Source organism: Xenopus laevis, chromosome 5S (assembly GCF_017654675.1).
Source record: "Xenopus laevis strain J_2021 chromosome 5S, Xenopus_laevis_v10.1, whole genome shotgun sequence".
Lineage (NCBI taxonomy): Eukaryota > Metazoa > Chordata > Amphibia > Anura > Pipidae > Xenopus > Xenopus laevis.
Genome location: NC_054380.1, coordinates 119,595,852 through 119,614,512, shown reverse-complemented (window position 1 = coordinate 119,614,512; position 18,661 = coordinate 119,595,852). Strand labels below are relative to the sequence as shown.

The 18,661-nt window shown below is 39.8% G+C and overlaps 1 protein-coding gene across 3 annotated transcripts in view; it reads left to right on the top strand.

The window, feature by feature from the left end:
* The window catches only part of nck1.S (NCK adaptor protein 1 S homeolog), a 63,576-nt gene that overhangs the window by 26,465 nt on the left and 18,450 nt on the right, over positions 1-18,661 (top strand). For 2 of the 3 annotated variants that reach the window (XM_041564069.1, NM_001096822.2), the window contains 1 exon segment: positions 6,495-6,741. In XM_041564069.1, the coding sequence (XP_041420003.1) occupies positions 6,513-6,741 (229 nt within the window). In that variant the 5' untranslated portion in view covers positions 6,495-6,512. 3 annotated transcript variants of the gene reach the window in all.

Here is an 18,661-nt window from a genome sequence, read left to right as displayed (position 1 = left end):
TGCCCATGGTCAGTTACCTATAGCAACCAATCGGTGATTAGCTTTTTGAAGCCAGCTGTAAGTAGAACAATGAATGCAGCAATTTGATTGGTTGCCATGGGTTACTGCCCATGGGCAAATTTGCCCAGTGTTGATAAATGACCCCCAGTACTTTCTATTCATGCCTATGGGATTTTAATAATCGTATTTATCAATCAGTTCACTATTTGATAAATATGCTTTTAAAAATCCCATAGGAATGAACAGAAAGTGAGTTTTTATGTGGTGGGTTCTAATCTCACACTTTGATAAATCTGTCACATAGTATGAGGCAATTTGAAGCCCCTGGGGCTTCCTTTGTCTGCTGGTGCTCAGGTCTGTCAGATGTCTGTGTTGAGGAGAAACAGGAGGGAGGTACAAAGACAAAAGGAAGAGACGTTAACAAAGCGGAGCTGAAAATAGGCTCCCCCTTTACTCTAGCTTCCTCCTTCTCCGGAGCACAACCAGAACGCAAGGGCATTTTACTGTTTCACTCATAATCCAAGAGAACCGTTAGGATGTTTAGGTAGGAAATTTTCATGATCATTGTAGGATAAAAAGCACATCTTATTCTGTAATAATCTTAGTAAATTTGTTCTTTTAACCCCGCAAGCAGTTTCACACATTCTTTAGTGGCTGCAGCAGCTCCCTCATATGGGTAAGTAGATGCATGGCCGATACAGATACAATTTCTTTTATGTTGAAGGCAATAATGAACATCTACATCTAACCACTGGCTCTGTGAGAAAGAACTACAGCGTTTGGGAGTATTTATTATTAAATGTGGCCACATACCAGTTCAGATGTTATGGAAATGTTGACAGGGTTATGTTTTAAAATTTAGAAATATTGGCACATTTGTAGTTGGTTAAAGGAACAGTGTCATTACCAAATGAAAGTGTATCTAAGTTATTAAATTATTATGTACTATTGTTCTGTACTGGTAAAAGTTGTGTGTTTTGCTTTATATAAACAAGCTGAAAAAATGACCAAAAACAACCAAAAAATGAAAGTGTTTTACAGTAATGAAAATATCATATACTGTTCCCCTGCACTGGTAAAACTGATGTTTGCTTCAGAAACACTACTATAGTTCATATAAACTACGGAGCCATCTTCAGCTTTTCGGTAAGTAAGCGCCGTATGTGGTGGGGGGGGGTGCCAGCTGATGCGCCTGCCAAAAATGTCCTGGGGAGAACACTGGGCCTGTTGATTTCAGCAAGCTGATTTTGGCCCTAGCCTTAAAGGAGAACCATCTTGGAAAGTTCCTGCAACACTCACATGCTCAGTGGGCTCTGAGCAGCTGTTGAGAAGCTAAGCTTAGGGGTCGTTGCAAATTTACAAGCAGAAAATGAGGTTGGCCTGTAATATAAGCTGATGCTACAAGGCTGATTATTAAATTCTGGTGCTAGTTGCACTGGTTTCTGTGCTGCCATGTTATAATTACTAATCAATCTTATACTATGACATTTATATTAAATGTATATTGTGAGTGGGTCTCTAAGCTCAGTAAGTGACAGCAGCACAGAGCATGTGCAGTGAATCAGCAGAAAAAAAGATGGGGAGCTACTGGGGCATCTTTGGAGACACCGATCTTTCCTGCTAAAGGGCTTTGGTTGCCTGGAGCTGGTACAGAAGCCCAAAACATAATGTACAACATTTCTAGCCTAATTCTTTAATTTAACTTTCCTTGTCCTTTAAAGGAGAAGGAAAGCTACTGAAGCAATTTATTGCCAATAGAATAACCACAATAGTGTATGCTATAACACTATATTTATTCTGCAGAATGCTTTACCATACCTGAGTAAACAGCTTTCTGTTTGTTTAGGATAGCAGCTGCCATATTAGCCTTGTGTGACATCACTTCCTACTTGAGTCTCTCCCTGCTCACTCATAGCTCTGGGCTCAGATTACAGCAGAGGGAAAGAGAAGCAAACTGAGCATGCTCAAGCCCTGCCCTGAAAGTTTAGGCTGAAAATAGGAAGTCTGATACAGAATCCCATGTGTACACAATAGAAGGAATTTAATGTAGTGTTTCTTTTTACACAGGACTCAGAGCAGCATTACTTTGAGGGTTTACTGGTGTATTTAAATAGACCTTTCTGATAAAGCTTACTTAATTTTAGCCTTTCCTTCTCCTTTAAACTATAGTAGTCTTTCTGTAGCAAACACACAACTTTAACTGGTATAGGGAAACAATATGTTATATTTTACTTACCATTTTTTGGTAGTACTGTTCCTTTAATGTCTGTTTGCGGGGAAGAAAAAATCTTTAAAGTAGAAATTCTTGAAAATGTTCTTTGTGGTGTGATTATGACATAAGACACACTGAAATACTGAAACTGCCTAGTTACAAACAGGCCACCACATAGATGAACAAAAATAAATCTATGCATTAGAACCATGCAGAAATGTGGTTGATGAGTATTGTGATAGGGCTCATGTCACTTTGGACCAGACAGTGTTGCAAGAAAGTAGAAGTTTTGCTTAGTGCAAATGTTGGGAAAGTGGTTCTTGAAGACTAGTTCTGCTTCCTTCTTTATCTCCAGCCACTCTTACACATTCTTCTAAGAAAATGTTTTAAAGGTTAAGTAAACCTATAAAATAAGTGCATGTGAAATTAATGAGGCTGCTATTCTAAGCACTTATGCAATGTACATTCATTATTTATTTATTTTTAATTCCAAGATATTAAGGGATACATGTGCTGTTAATATGAATGAATTTAGTTACAACAGCGCCACCTGCTGGTCAGTTTCCCACCAGTCTGACCACCAAGTAGTCAAGGAAGTTGTCAGGAGAAAGAAAGAGGCTGCTCTGATGTTCTTCTGCTTAGGAAAGATTTGAGAGAGGTTTCTAATTATTTTCCTAAGCAGAAGAACATCAGAGCAGCCTCTTTCTTTCTCCTGACAACTTCCTTGACTACTTGGTGGTCAGACTGGTGGGAAACTGACCAGCAGGTGGCGCTGTTGGAACAAAATTCATTCATATCAACAATATATGTGTCCCTTAATATCTTTGAATTAAAAAGAAATAAATAATGAATGTGCATTGCAAAAGAGCACTTATTTTAAAGGTTTACTTATCCTTTAAGGTTGCAATGTCAGGAAAGTGGAGGCCAAATTGCACAGGCCCCATTCCAATGTATGTGTTGATTTCCTCATGTTTTTGTTGAAATCCCCAAGCAGGTGTAGAGCTATCCCAGACCAGTTCATGGTCAAAATTCACTTTAATTTCATATGTGTGTAGTAAAGGACATTTGTAAATACAGGTAAGGGACCTATTATCCAGAATACTCGGGACCTGGTTTTCCGGATAATGGATCTTTTTGTAATTTGGCTCTTCATGCCTTAAGTCTACTAGAAAATCATGTAAACATTAAATAAACCCAATAGGCTGGATTAATTATATCTTAGTTGGAATCAAGTACAAGCTACTGTTTTATTATTACAGAGAAGAAGGAAATCGTTTTTAAAAATTATGAATATTTTATTATAATGGAGTCTATGGGAGACAGCCTTTCCGTGATTATGAGCTTTCTGGATAACATGTCCTATTAATGGATCCCATACCTGTACTAATATTGCCACTTAACACATTCGGTGCCATGAGTTCTTTGCTCTTGCTGTTAACAGGGACCTGTCACCCTAAAAAATAATTCCAAACCCTATTTTATGATATTAGTCAAGCAAAATAAATTTTACTTTCACTACTTAATTTATTTAAATCTTGTTTATCTTCGTCTTGGAATTCACAATCAGGGCATGCATTTTGTGGACACTGTTATTAAGGCAAGCTTTGCAACATCTCAGAATCTTGTTTATGTGCCAGAATAGGGAACCTGATGTCGATAACAAAGCACTGGCTGCACAATTAGATGATGGGGAAGGAAAGGGAATGTGAGGAGAGCAGTGACATCTAGAAAGCACAGAATGGAAAGTGAAAGTAATTAGCTGCCCCGCCTCTATGCCTAAGGCACAGAGGAGGGGCAGGTAATGTATGATTGACAGCTAAGATTTAAGTGTGTTTATAACCGGTATAAATGCTTTATTATGAAAAAGAATTTAGGTTTCATGTTTAATTTAAAAAGGACTTTTTTTGCACAGCTTTATATGTCTGTGTGACAGGTCCCCTTTAAAAGTGTTGTCAGGAAACATATTGTCATATAGATCAGAAAGGGGCTGAAAAAAACAGTATCTATGTAGTCTAACGCCATACAAGGACCAGTATTGCCTAAAATAAAAGTTTAAACATACATATTCGTAATTTATAACTTGTCCATGTCATTTTTTTTGCATCTTCTAGCCCATTGGTTGCTGCGTTTAACATGCGACACGACTCTTTTTAAAATCTCTTTCCAAAAAAAAATTCTAAAAAAACATTTGTAAAGTTTTATTGCAGCAGAGCAGCCTTTTAGGTTTTTGCCTTATAATTTTGTGTATTTGAATCAGAATTCCAAAGCAAATATGGATGTTAAAAGGGCACAATAACAAGAAAGGCTAGTCCAATTAGTGTACTGTCTCCCTGTCTATGGGTCTCCCACCATTTCCCGAACCTGCCTCGTTGGGTATTGTCTTCTGATCCCTATCAGTAGTAGGAAGCTCCGAGGTTTTTGCATTTTGAGGCGCTTGAATTTTGCAGCAGACAGTATATTGAGCAAAGGAATTCTGCACTATTTCACTGCCAGCAAACAAAGTTTCTAGCTGAATTAAGCTGGCCATAGATGATACGATTTTTAAAAGATCTTTTCGTTATTGAAGCTTATATTGAAATAATTGTTTAAATGTACAATTTGTCCATCAACTAAAAATACCATTTCAAGTAGGGATGCACCGAATCTAGGATTCGGTTCAGGATTCAGTTAAGGATTCAGCCAGGATTTGGCCTTTTTCAGCAGGATTCAGCCGGAGGGAAATTGCAAGACTTTTTGTCACAAAACTAGGAAGTAAAAAATGTTTCCCCTTCCCACCCCTAATTTACAAAGCCAGGAAAACTGTGGGTAGCCGTCTGCTTGGCCCTGCTAACAGTTGGACAATGGATATATTTCAATGTGAACTGCTGATCGATTTTCTGGCCAATGTCGGACGAAAAATCATTAGATGCACGGACATTCGGTGCCTGCTAACCTCACGATAATTTGACGGATTTGTTGGATTGCATTAAAATCAGTTGTTAAGGAGAGAAAATGATTAAAGGGATTCTGTCACGATTTTTATGGTGTAGGTTTTATATAGTTTTATATACGGTGTAATATCATTATACCTCTATTATATCTGGCTAAGTAAAGGATCATTATAAAGACTCTTCTTTATACTGGATGAGGTTACTATCTTCATAAGAAAAAACTTTCCCAGATAAAACATTCTGTGCACCCCCCACTGGAATACATGGTCTTCTATGTACTTTTCTGCAATACGTGGTAACCTGTCTATTGTGCTTAGAATGTTAAAGGGATTCTGTCATGGTTTTTATGGTGTAGGTTTTTTTTTTTCTAAATTACACTGTTTATACTGCAAATAATTCATTCTACCATATAAAATTTCATTCCTGAACCAGCATGTGTATTTTTAAAAAAAATTATAATATTAGTGTGTAGGCAGCCATCTCTGGTCATTTTGCCTGGTCATGTACTTTCAGAAAGCGCCAGCACTTGGATGGAACTGCTTTCTGGCAGGTTGTTGTTTCTCCTTCTCAATGTCAGATTTCAAAATTAAATATAAAAAAAAAAATCTGTGTTGCTTTTTTGAGAAACGGATTTCAGTGCAGAATTCTGTTGAAGCAGCACTATTAACTGATGCTTTTTTTTAAAAAAAAACAAAAACATTTTTTACCATGCCCGTATCCTTTTAAGCTCTCACTTGGGTGGACTTTTGGTGCGGCTGCCAAGCTGGGGCACAGGCATGTGCATTTTGAGTGAGTGTTCACTATCAAGTCCCTCACCACTCCATTGGTGTTAGTCCCTGAACTTGTTGCCCTGACATCTAGGATCCACTAGCAGAGACTCGCTGCTTTTTCGGGAGATTAGTCACCAAGCGACAAATCGCTTCTTCATTGGATGACTATTCTTCCCGAACTGCCTCACCGCCGGTGATTTACATTGCTGCCGGCAGGAAGGCATTTCTGGGAGAATAGTCATCCAAAGAAGAAGCGATTTGTCTCTGGCACTCGGTTCGCTTCATTTTCCGAAGTCACTCACGAGGAAAGTTCAGGTGACTTCGGAAAACCGAAGCCATCCGAGTGCTACAAATCGCTTCTTCTTCGGACGGCTAATCTCCCCGAACTGCCTTCCACCCGGCTAGAATATAAATCACCGGCGGGAAGTCAGTTCGGGGAGATTAGCTGCCCGAAGAAGAATCGATTTGTCACTGGGCGACTAATCTCCCGAAATAGCAGTGTGTGTCTCTGCCCTAAAGCTCTGCCACCAAAAGATAAGTCTGCACAATGTAGTCACTACTTTATCTTTTATTTTGCTGTAGGATCAACATTGTTAGAAGATGACAACAGAAGAGGTGGTTGTAGTGGCCAAGTTTGATTATGTGGCTCAACAGGATCAAGAATTGGACATAAAGAAGAATGAGCGGCTGTGGCTTCTGGATGATTCAAAATCCTGGTGGCGTGTCCGCAACGCTATGAACAAAACTGGATTTGTGCCTTCAAACTATGTGGAAAGGAAGAACAGTGCACGAAAAGCCTCCATTGTTAAAAATTTGAAGGACACACTGGGTAAGTTCTATCATTTCAAAACTAGAAATTACATAATGTGTTTGTTGCAGAAATGCAAGAAAACGTTAAGTCTATTTAATATAGAGATTGGCCAAATCCACTATTTTAGGAACCCAGTACATGTATGGGATCCATTATCTGGAAACCCATTATCCAGAAAGTTCTGAATTACTGGATGACCATCTCCCATTTTATCAAAATAATCCACATTTGATAAAATGATTTCCTTTTTCTTTGTGTAGGTATGGGACCTGTTATCCGGAAACCCGTTATCCATAAAGCTCCGAATTACGGAAAGGCAATCTCCCATAGACTCCATTTTATCCAAATAATCCAAATTTTAAAAAATTATTTGCTTTTGCTCTATAATAATCAAACACTACCTTGTACCAAGATATAATTAATCTTAATTTGAAGCAAAACCAGCCTATTGGGTTTATTTAATGTTTACATGATTTTATAGTAGATTTAAGTGGTAACGATCAAAACTATGGAAAGATCCCTTATATGGAAAACCCCGGGTCCCGAGTATTCAGGATAACCGGTCCAATACCTGTAATAATTAAACAGTAGTTTGTACATGATCCAAATTAGATTATGATTAATCCTTAATGGAAGCAAAACCAGCCTAATTGGTTTATTTAATGTTTACATGATTTGCTAGTAGACCTAAGGTATGAAGATCCAAAATACAAAGATTTTTCCAAATCCCAACCCTAATTTGTATGCGCAAAAAAGCAAAATCCTTTGCAGAACATATAAAACATTTTTCATTTTTAGTTGTTGAGTGGTCACATGGTAGAAAGAATTTGGTTTCTGTTAGTCCAAGCACCCAGGATTAGGTTGACCCCTGCAAAAAAAAAAAAAAAAAAAAAAAAAATCTTGATTCTGCCGGATCCTGCATTGAATCCAAGATTCAGTTTTTCTCTAGTTTAAAATGTAGATGATATGACAAATTCTAAAAATATTTATGAAAGAAAATTACTACGATCCACCAGCGGAAAATTTAACTGCTTGCTGTTATGGCAATCGTCATCCAGAATGCTCAGGACCTGGGGTCTTCCGGATAAGGGATCTTTCTGTAATTTGGATCTTCATACCTTAAGTCTACTAGAAAATCATGTAAACATTAAATAAACCCAACAGGCTTGTTTTGCTTCCAATAAGGATTAATTATATCTTAGTTGAGATCGAGTGCAAGCTACTTTTTTATTATTACACAGAAAAGGGAAATCATTTTTAAAGATTTGGATTATTTGATTATAATGGAGTCTGTGGGAGATAGCCTTTCCGTAATTTGGAGCTTTCAGGATAACGGATTCCGGTCAATGGATCCCATACCTGTATAGGACTGTTATGCTCCAGCAGGCTTTTATCAGTGGATGAAAGATAGGTTAGGCCACTTTTTGGCTCCAGCACTAAGCTTATTACAGATATGGAACCTGTTATCCAGAATTCTCAGGACTTCGTGTTTTCTGGATAAGGGATCTTCCGTAATTTGGCTGTCCATAGCCTAAGTCTACTAAAAAACTATTTAAACATTTGTAAAATTCAATAGGGTTGTTTGGCCTCAAATAAGGATTCATTATTGGGTTGGGATCAAGTACAAGGTAATTTTTTATTATTAAAGATAAGATTAAAATAACTTTTAAAAATGTGAATTGATTAAAATGAGTCTATGGTAGATGACCTTCCGTAATTTGAAGATTTCTGATTAATGGGTTTCTGCGTACCTGTATAGCAATGCGGGGAGAGAAAGTTATTTATACGAGAAGGGAGATTTTTTGAGGGAGGTATCTATGAACACTGCAGTGCCGGAAATAAGAAGCCGCATCCTAAAAATATATATATATTTTTGTAACAAATTGTGTAATGTTTTATGGCTGATAGGAATGCATCAAAAACAGTCCATGTTTCCAAGTTTTGCTGGGGAACTGGGAAACGGGCTTTGCAGCTTAGTGATGCAAGTGTTAAAGATAATGTAGCGTTCACCCACAATTACAGGTATGGGATCGTTATCCAGAAACCAATTATCCAGAAAGCTTCTAATTACGGAAAAGACGCCTCCATTTAATCCGTTATTATCAAATAGTTTCCTTTTTCTCTGTAATAATAAAACAGTACCTTGTTCTTGATCACAACTAAGATATAATTCATTCTCATTGGAGGCAAAACCAGCCTATTGGATTTATTTAATGTTTACATGATTTTCTAAAAGACTTAAGGTATGAAGACTCAAATTACGGAAAAATCCATTATTCGGAATACCCCAGGTCCCGAGCATTCTGGATAACAGGTCCCATACCTGTACTATGTAAGTGTCTGCTGCAGCAGCAATAATCAATGTTCCATATAACGCAGCTTACAAAGTTTCGGGCGAGTTTGTCCCGTTTCGCCCCAAAATTCGGCAATTTCCCTCAAAATTCGGGAAACGGACGAAAAAATGTGCAATCTGCGAATTTTGACGGCGCCAACAAAATGGTTGCCGGCATAAAAAAAAAATTTGACGCCAGCGAATTTTCGCTGCAAATTTCTGTGGAGAATTTGCTCCTGGCGAATACATTCGCCCATCACTAATTAAAATAACTCTGTGTCATTTTTTTTCTACCTAGAGTAGCATATTTCTGATAACAAAACCATATGAAACAGGAAAACAACTTTCGAAATAACTGAAGCAATTGAATGTTTACGAGAGGAGCAAGAGGAAGTTTTCGTATAGTTAGACATTTTTCAGACAGCCAGGGAGTCCTGCGTACGACTCTAACATGGGCACTATCTGCTAGGAACATTATATGATCTTATACCTGTGTGTGCTTTAATGGAGAACTAAAACCTAAATATGAATATGGCTAAAAAGGCCATATTTTATATACTGAATTTATCGCACCAGCCTAAAGTTTCAGCTTGTCAATAGCAGCAATGATCCAGGACTTCAAACTTGTCACAGGGGGTCACCATCTTGGGAAGTGTCTGCGACACTCACATGCTCAGTGGGCTCTGAGCAGCTGTTGAGAAGCTAAGCTTAGGGGTCGTCACTAATTATCAAGCAGAAAATTAGGTTGGTCGGTATTATAAGCTGAGGCTACAGGGCTGATTATTAAATTCTGATGCTAATTGCACTGGTTTCTGTGCTGCCCTGTAGTAATTATCTGTATTAATCACTAATCAACTTTATATTGTGACATTTCTATTCTATGTGTACTGTATATTGTGAGTGGGTCCCTTAGCTCAGTAAGTGACAGCAGCACAGAGCATGTGCAGTGAAGATGGGGAGCTATTGGGGCATCTTTGGAGACACAGATCTTTACTGCTAAAGGGACGTGGTTGCCTTGGGCTGGTACAGAAGCCCAAAACATAATGTACAACATTTCTAGCTTTTTTTAGTTAAGCTTTAGTTTTCCCTTAAGGTTTTAGTTCCTTACTTTGCCCCACTAGGGTAGTAACTGATTTAGAGGATAGTCATTGTAAAATGCTCTGTACCTTGCCAGTGATATATAAAGTAAATACATTAAAATAAGCTTTTCCACTTGAGGTAGGGGTTATTCGTGAGTTTGACATTGAAGGCCTTGTTCAGTTAGTTGCCTGCAGGCCATGTGTAGAATGATACTACATGTTTACACATGCCAGACTGGAGCCTACATGCAGGTCACTAGCTACTGACCTCACTCTTTCCCTCTTTCCAGTTTTGTCTTGCTCCCAGGCAGTTGCCATAGAGAACTGCAGGCCGGCAAACTGTTCAGCTTTAAAGGCTAACTTGGGTAATGGGATGATATTTAGCTAAACTGACATACAACGACTTCCCTGCAGTTTAGTGAGTGCGGGCCGACCCGAATCCAGAGGGTTTACCAGCGGGCCAGGCTGGTTCTTATCGACTCCTGCACAAAATCTTCGGGTCGCAGCCGGGTGCGGGTCGAGCTCTTCTCCTGCTCTCTGCCCTAAAAATAATAAGCAGGAGTTAAGAAACTGCTGCTTTTAATAGCAAAGATTTTACAATTAACTTTAAAAAAGCAAATTTTAATAAATGGATATTGGAAAGTTGCTAAGAATTATGTTTTCTTTTATTAGGCAAATTTTTATTTTGGGGTTGACTTGCCCTTTAATTATATCTTAGTTGCTATAAAGTACAAGCTGAGATAAAGGAAATCATTTATAAAAATTTGGATTAAATGGAGTCTATAGGAGATGGCCTTTCCATAATTCGGAGCATTCTGAATAATGGGTTTCTGGATAACGGATCCCATATCTGTACAGCAAGTCACTGTGTTTCTTGTATATAGTTCAGTTGTTTACAGATTGTTTGCAAGAAATAAAGACTTTTTTCAGTTACTTTCCATTTTTTATTTTTTACTGTTTTTCCAAAATCTAAGTTTAAAGTTGAATGTTCGTGTCAGTCTGGCGGCTCCGTAATTCAGACTCTAAACTGTTACAATTTTGCAACATTTAGTTGATCCATTTCTCAGCAGCATCTCTGGAGTATTAGCAACTATTGTATCAATTCTAACAGCTGCCTGTAATGAGACTCAGAGATTCTGCTCAGCAGGGACAAAGATAAGAAATGTATCAACTAAATGTATCAATTTAGAACAGTTTGGGTGGTCGGCGACCGCCCCCTGCCAGAGCTGCTTTAGGGTAAGGTTACACCTGGAGATTCGGGGAGATTTAGTCGCCCGACGACTAATTGGCTCTTCTTTGGGGCGACTAATCTCCCCGAGCGGCTTCCGTCTGCTAGAATGAGAAATCGCCTGTGGCATGGCACTCGCGGCGCTTCGTTTTCCGAAGTCGCCTCACGAGGAAACTTCAGGCGACTTCGGAAAACGAAGCGCCGCGAGTGCCATGCCGCAGGCGATTTCTCATTCTAGCAGACGGAAGCCGTTCGGGGAGCTTAGTCGCCCCAAAGAATAGGCGATTTGTCGCCGGGCAACTAAATCTCCCCGAATCTTCAGGTGTGACCTTACCCTTAGAAGGTGAAAAATCACGCTTTAATATTAGAAAAACATTCAGTAATTGGAAAAGGTTTATTTCTTGTGATCTATCTGAAAACAACTAGTTTAAAGGTGAACAACCCTTTTAACTCTGGATGGATAGCAGGTAGGTATGAAAGTAGAAATTGTAGCCTATCTGTAGCGAGTGGTACGGCAGCTGTAGGGTTAAGAGAAATGGACAAAGAGAGAGGAGGGAGGGTCTGTTTCCTTTGGGAGGGTGAGCACACGTGACTACTATTATTCACTTCTCCACGCCCAGTGCCAGGAAGTTTTAGCCTTGGATTGAGAGAGAGAAATTATTGTGAGAGACAAATCACTCTGCTGGAAGTATGGATCTGCCGAATCTCTTCAAACACTGGTTCAGTAAGTGATCATCCAACCCGTTTCAGGCATACGGTGCTACCTTCTGCTTCACTGGTGAACTTTTAGAGCTATTCAATTGTCTGTAGGCTTTGTAATTGGTCACCTTTTTGCTTTCTGGTGTAAGAGCCTGTGCCTGGCGGTACCCCTCCCCCTTCTTCGGCCCTTTGTGCAAGATGTCACAAGTAGGGTGACATGAGTGTGTGTGGCTCATGGAAGAAAGGGAACTGCTAGTGTTTATGTGTTTAAAACTAGACTTGAAGGCAGAAGCGAATTCTTTTAAAGGGGAACTATCACGAAAATGAAAATGTAATATAAGCTTCACCATACTGAAATAAGAAACTTTCTAAATACACTCCATTAAATATTCTGTACTGTTTCTGAAATAATCAAGTTTATGTTCACTATTCCTCTCTCAGTCATCTGTTTCTTTTGATTCTGTCTTCATGCAGCAGTTGGGTGTCAGATATTCATTGACAGTGAGAGCCATGATATCTTATAGGGAGGCTCCTGTTGCAAAGAAGATGTATTAGAGCTCACTCTATTAAAATCACCAGCCATCATGTCTCTCTACAGTCAGAATTTGAGCAAAAGGCTCAAGATTAGATTTTGTTTGTACTGGAATCATTTATTTGAGTGAGCTCTAATTTATCTGCTACGAAAGAAAGCCCCCCTATAAAATATATTGGATCTAACTATTAACTAGGGATGCACCGAATCCACTATTTTGGATTCGGCCAAACCCCCTGAATCCTTTGTGAAAGATTCGGCCGAATACCGAATCCGAATCCTAATTTGCATATGCAATGGGTAAACATTTTTTACTTCCTTGTTTTGTGACAAAAACTCATGCGATTTTCCTCCCCTGCCCTAATTTGCATATGCAAATTAGGATTTGGATTCGGTTCGGCCGGGCAGAAGGATTTGGCCGAATCCGAATCCAGCTGAAAATGGCCTAATACTGGCCGTATCCCGAACCAAATCCTGGATTCGGTGCATCCCTACTATTAACTGATGCATTTAAGAAAAAAGAAATTACCATGACAGTATCCCTTTAAGGCTTTGTTCAGTACTGAAGAGGGGGCCTGAGCAAATACTGCGTCCCCCTGCATGATATGCGCTCTGGACTGGAACTAGTGCTAGTCAGATGATACATGCTTCAGGCACAGTGTTGGGGGCACAATAGGCAGGAGAGCGGGAGTCGGGGGGGGGGGTGCAGCAGAGGTGTGTTGAGGACAAAATAGTGGGGGGGGGGGTATGGTAAACAGGTTGCTGAGCCAAGTATTCTTGCCTTGGACACCAATTCCAGGATTTTTTGTCACTTTTACTTTTTCCATTTGACTTGAATGGGTAATGGCAGGTCTGAGGTGGTATAAAAAAAAATGGTAAAAATTACTGTGACAAAAAAACACCTAGAAATACTGCAACAAGTTAATTTCAATGCCCAGATCTTTATGGCTTACATTCCCACATAAGGAGAAATTCACGGGTTCATAAACTTGCCTTTATTTTCACTACTCGGTACTCCTTATAAATAGACCAGTAAACTAGTTTTATTTGGTAAGCTTTCCTGTTGTGCTAACTTTGAGGCTTATCTCCTATCGCTTACAGATGCGTGTAACCACTTAACAACTGTGTGGGATCCTGGCTGAAAGGTTTTCTTCTTTCTCCAGGAAGTTACAGCTTCATCTTGCATGGGGTCTGTAAGGAAAGGAAAAACTATATTTTAGCATTTGATTAACTAAAAGCTGGCCTTGACTTACAGAAGCTGGCCTTGACTTACAGAAGCTGGCCTTGACTTACAGAAGCTGGCCTTGACTTACAGAAGCTGGCCTTGACTTACTGAAGCTGGCCTTGACTTACTGAAGCTGGCCTTGACTTACTGAAGCTGGCCTTGACTTACTGAAGCTGGCCTTGACTTACTGAAGCTGGCCCTTACAGATTGAGTCAGCATTTAACTGGCGCATGTGTGGTGCCTGTCTATTGCTCTGCCTGTTGAGTGGTTTGGGCAGATTTTAGCCAGGTATTGATTAGACAGGTTTAGATTTATCTCATCCGAGCTCAGATATGGACCCAATGGGCAAACTATCAGATCAGTCTGATCAGGCCGAGCGCTTGGTGGTCACATTGACATCACCAAATGAATGTATCTATATATGTATGGCTAGATTAACTCAATGAATGAGTGTGGTGGGCTTGTCAGGTGGGCAACATGACTCCTGTATTACACCACCATCTCTATGTAGGCAGGGTAGCCATTTTTATATCTTGAAAGTGTTTAGGTTTTCCAGCTGTTTCTGGCAGCAGCAACTCTGAGGCTATATTGTAACACGTAATTATGTAGCAAGTCATCATTTAGGTCTGATTGTTCATGGGGATAAATTGCAATGCTGCAGACTACACCGGCACAATCCAGTATTCTGGCATTCATTGGTGGCCTGAAAAGAAAGCAATGCTCTACAATGCTCTACAAGCTCTCATATTATATGTGCTGCAGGTGAGTGGCCAACCACAATTTGGTCTTAAAAAGAATAGTACAGTGTAAAAATAAAAACTGGTTAAATAGATAGGCTGTCCAAAATAAAAAATGTTTTAAATAGTTAGGTAGCCAAAAATGTAATGTATAAAGGCTGGAGAGACTGGATGTCTAACATAATAGCCAGAACACTACTTCCTGCTTTGCAGCTTACTTGGTTTCCACTGATTGGTTACCAGGCAGTAACCAATCAGTGACTTGAGTGGGCCACATGGATCATAAATGTTTGCTTTTGAATCTGAGCTGCATGCGAAGGATCAATTGCAAAGTTACTGGACAGTTATGTCCCATGTGACCCCCCCTTAAACCCCATGTGACCCCCCTTAAAGTCGCTGATTAACCCATACACGCGCTGATAAAAGCTGCCGACAGACCAAGTCGGCAGCTTATTGGCCCATGTGTGGGGCCATCCGACGGGCTTCCCCGATCCCCGACTTTCGGCCAGATCTCGGTTGGGCAGGTTAGAAAATCCAGCTGGATCACAGCCGCATCTGTGCGTTTATGCGGTCCCGCAATCCGACCGCCCATATCGGATGCATTATGATCCGATCGTTGGGCCCTAGGGCCTTTATACATTACATTTTTGACTAACTATATTAGAAACATTTTTATTTGCATAGCCTATCTACCTATTTTTTCTTTTTACACTGGACTGATCTTTTAAAGGGACACTGGAGATGAAATAACCTTTTCAGTGGGATTTGACCATCAGCTTCTACAATGATGTTATTCATTTCCAGACTAGGGTTTTACTGGTTTACATTGAAAAAGATGTTTCAGCTATAAGATTGTGTTTTTGATGCACTTAGCTTGTTGCCTGTGTTTTTAAACTGTAACATGTTTTCCCCAGTGGCACAAATCCCTTCTGTGCAAGCTTAGAGTTTACTTAGTCACACAAGACTTTGGCAATCGGCAGTGGACAGGAAATAAAGTGTAATGTTGGGAGAATCACTCAAATTTTAGGCAATAACCACGGGTCCAGAAAAGGGAAGCTTTGTAATTAATTCTTTATTTTTCACATTTAAGACCATTCATTGTGTGCAATGTTATCGCTAAGCCACCGACTTCCAACCTGTGAACTGTGGGTAAAAGCATAAATTTATCATTTGCATTACTCTAATATTACTTATTATTGGAACCATTAATAAATATTCATCCCTTTTTGCACTGTAGATAAAGCCTAGCACAAACATGATTCTACAGCCTGCCATTGTCATGAGCTTAGCTGCTTCTTTCTTAGTGTTGTGAGTGTAGGGAGGAGTGAACTGCTTGGTGGATGGCAGCCTTTATGGTCAAGGCACAGATTCGGGACCTTGAGTTTTCTACTTTGTCATAGAAATAATAAAACAAAAAAAAATAATTTTGGAGGCATTATTTATGTCATTTAAGGGCACGCTGCTTGGACTAGTTTTATTATTTTATTTATATAGCGCCAATATGTTCTAGGTCAATTAGAAGAAAAGAGGTTCTGGCTAAATTTTTGGAAGATGTTTTTACAGTGAGAGCTGTGAAGATGTGGAATTGTCTCCCTGAATCAGTGGTACAGGCTGATACATTAGATAGCTTTAAGAAGAGGTTGGATGGTGTTTAGCAAGTGAGGGAATACAGGGTTATGGGAGATAGCTCATAGTACAAGTTGGTCCAGGGACTAGTCTGATTGCATCTTGGAGTCAGGAAGGATATTTTCCCCCTCTAAGGCAAATTGAAGAGGCTTCAAATGTTTTTTTTCCTCCTTTCTCTGGATCAGTCATCCATTAGGCAGGTTAAAATAGAGTTAAAAGGTTGAACTTGTGTCTTTTTTCAACCTAACTTAATATGTTACTATGTTCTGCACTGCTGTTCAAAGATTATACATCATTCACATATGTAACTGTCAAGTGGTGCTTACAGTCTAAGCTCCCTATCACATTCACACACACACTGTGGACATTTTAAACAGGAGCCAATGGCCTGTATGTTTTTGGAGTGTGACGGGAAACTGGGATACTTTGAGGAAACCCACTTAAAGGAGAACTAACCCCCCTGTAACAAAAGCCCCCCGTGATATTGCCCCTTCTCCCTCCCCACACTGTGCATTAGTCCAAAAGAAGCCCCTGAAAAAAAACCTGACCTTAAAATGTAGAGCAGGACAGTGGAGTTCCCGGGCAACATTTTCTGCCCGTTTGTATTCTTTCCGGGCTCTTCACCGACACAAATCCTGCAGGAGCACTAGTTATCCTTTAAGCATAGGGAGAACATAAACTCCTTTCAGATCCCTTGACTGGAATCAAACATAGGACCCCAGTGCCGCAAGACTGCAATGTTCTGCACTGTAATTGCACTTATGTACCTCGAAATTCAGTTAGAAAGTACAATCCATTTACATTAGAAGGCAATTATTTAACCCTAAGTAATAGCCTATAGTATGCACAGATCACTACTTTGTAGCATGTAAGCAACTTAGCACAGCTAGATAAGGAGAAGCCCGGGACAATGGCAGACCATGGCTTTTCAAATTAAATTCACTGTAAATGAGCTGCTTGTTGTATTCATGGTGTGTAATGTGTTGACCGAAGGACTCTTTATTAGGGAAAAAATAAAGTTTTTAAAAAGTATGGGGGTGTTAGGAGGCACCTGCATTTGTAGTTAAGTATCTGGAATGCCATTATGGTACCATCAGTATGTTAAACAACTAGCCCCACTTCTTACGGATATTTTTAACCTGGCATCACATTCGGCAGCCCTTCCGTTGTCTTTTCGAGATGCCACAATAGTTCTAATCCTGAAGCCGGGAAAGGACCCCCAATTGCACTCTTCTTATAGGCCCATCTCCTTAATTAACTCGGACGCTAAAATTTTTGCCAAGGTGCTCGCCCGTCGGCTTAACTATGTCATAACTTCAATCATAGCCCCTGACCAAGTTGGTTTCATTCCACATAAGGCTGCGGAGCTAAATATTAGGAGATTGTACACTAACTTGGTGATACCTCACGTGAACAGGGGTACCCGAGTCATCGCCTTCTTGGACAACGAGAAGGCGTTTGACTCAGTCGAATGGGCTTACCTGTGGCAAATTTTGATACAGTTTGGCTGCCGAAAAATTTTTATCACTTGGATTCAAGCTCTGTATACTCAACCCACTGCCAGAATTTTATCCAACCTAGAGCTCTCTCCCCCTTTCAGATTATATAGGGGTACTCGCCAGGGGTGTCCGTTGTCACCGAGCCTTTTTGCACTTGCCATGGAGCCGTTGGCGTGCTTAATTAGAGACTCGCCAAGTATTCGAGGCCTTGAAATAGGACATCTTAAAGAAAAGATTTCGCTTTTTGCTGACGACACGCTCCTCTATCTGAATGACTCAGGTCCTTCGCTCCACACAGCCCTGTCCTTAATTGATACCCATACCAACTTTTCAGGCCTTAAAATTAATTGGGCAAAATCATCCATAATGGCGAAGTATCTGGAATGCCTAAATGTATTATATAAACAAGTAAGGAAATTGTTTCTTGTTACAGGCTTTAGGCTCCCAACCAGCGGGTAAAGCAATATGTAACATGTCTAAAGACGCTTGACGGGGGCGTCACTGAATCTGTAACTGTTCTAAATTGATACAAGTTGATACATTTCTTATCGTTGTCCCTGCTGACCAGAATTCCTGAGTTTTATTAGAGGTAGCTGTTAGAATTGATACAATAGTTGTTCATATTCCACAGATGCTGCTGATAAATGCATCAACTAATGTAGCAAATTGTAATGGTTCAAAATCTGCACCTGGATCACTGAGCTGCCAGACCGGAGGCATGAACATTAAACTTTAAACTTCGATTTTGGAAACCCAGTAAAAATATAAAAAACTTTTGAAATCGGTTAAAAAAAAAAAAAAGGCAGAATTTCTGGCGAACAGTCTGAAAACAACTGAACTGGATTAAGTGTTTGGAAAATGAACAACCCCTTTAGGGCTTTAGCACACGGGCAGATTCAGGGAGATTTAGTCGCCTGGCGACTAATCGCCTCTTCTTCCGGGCGACAATCTCCCCGAACTGCCTTCCGCCTGCTAAAATGA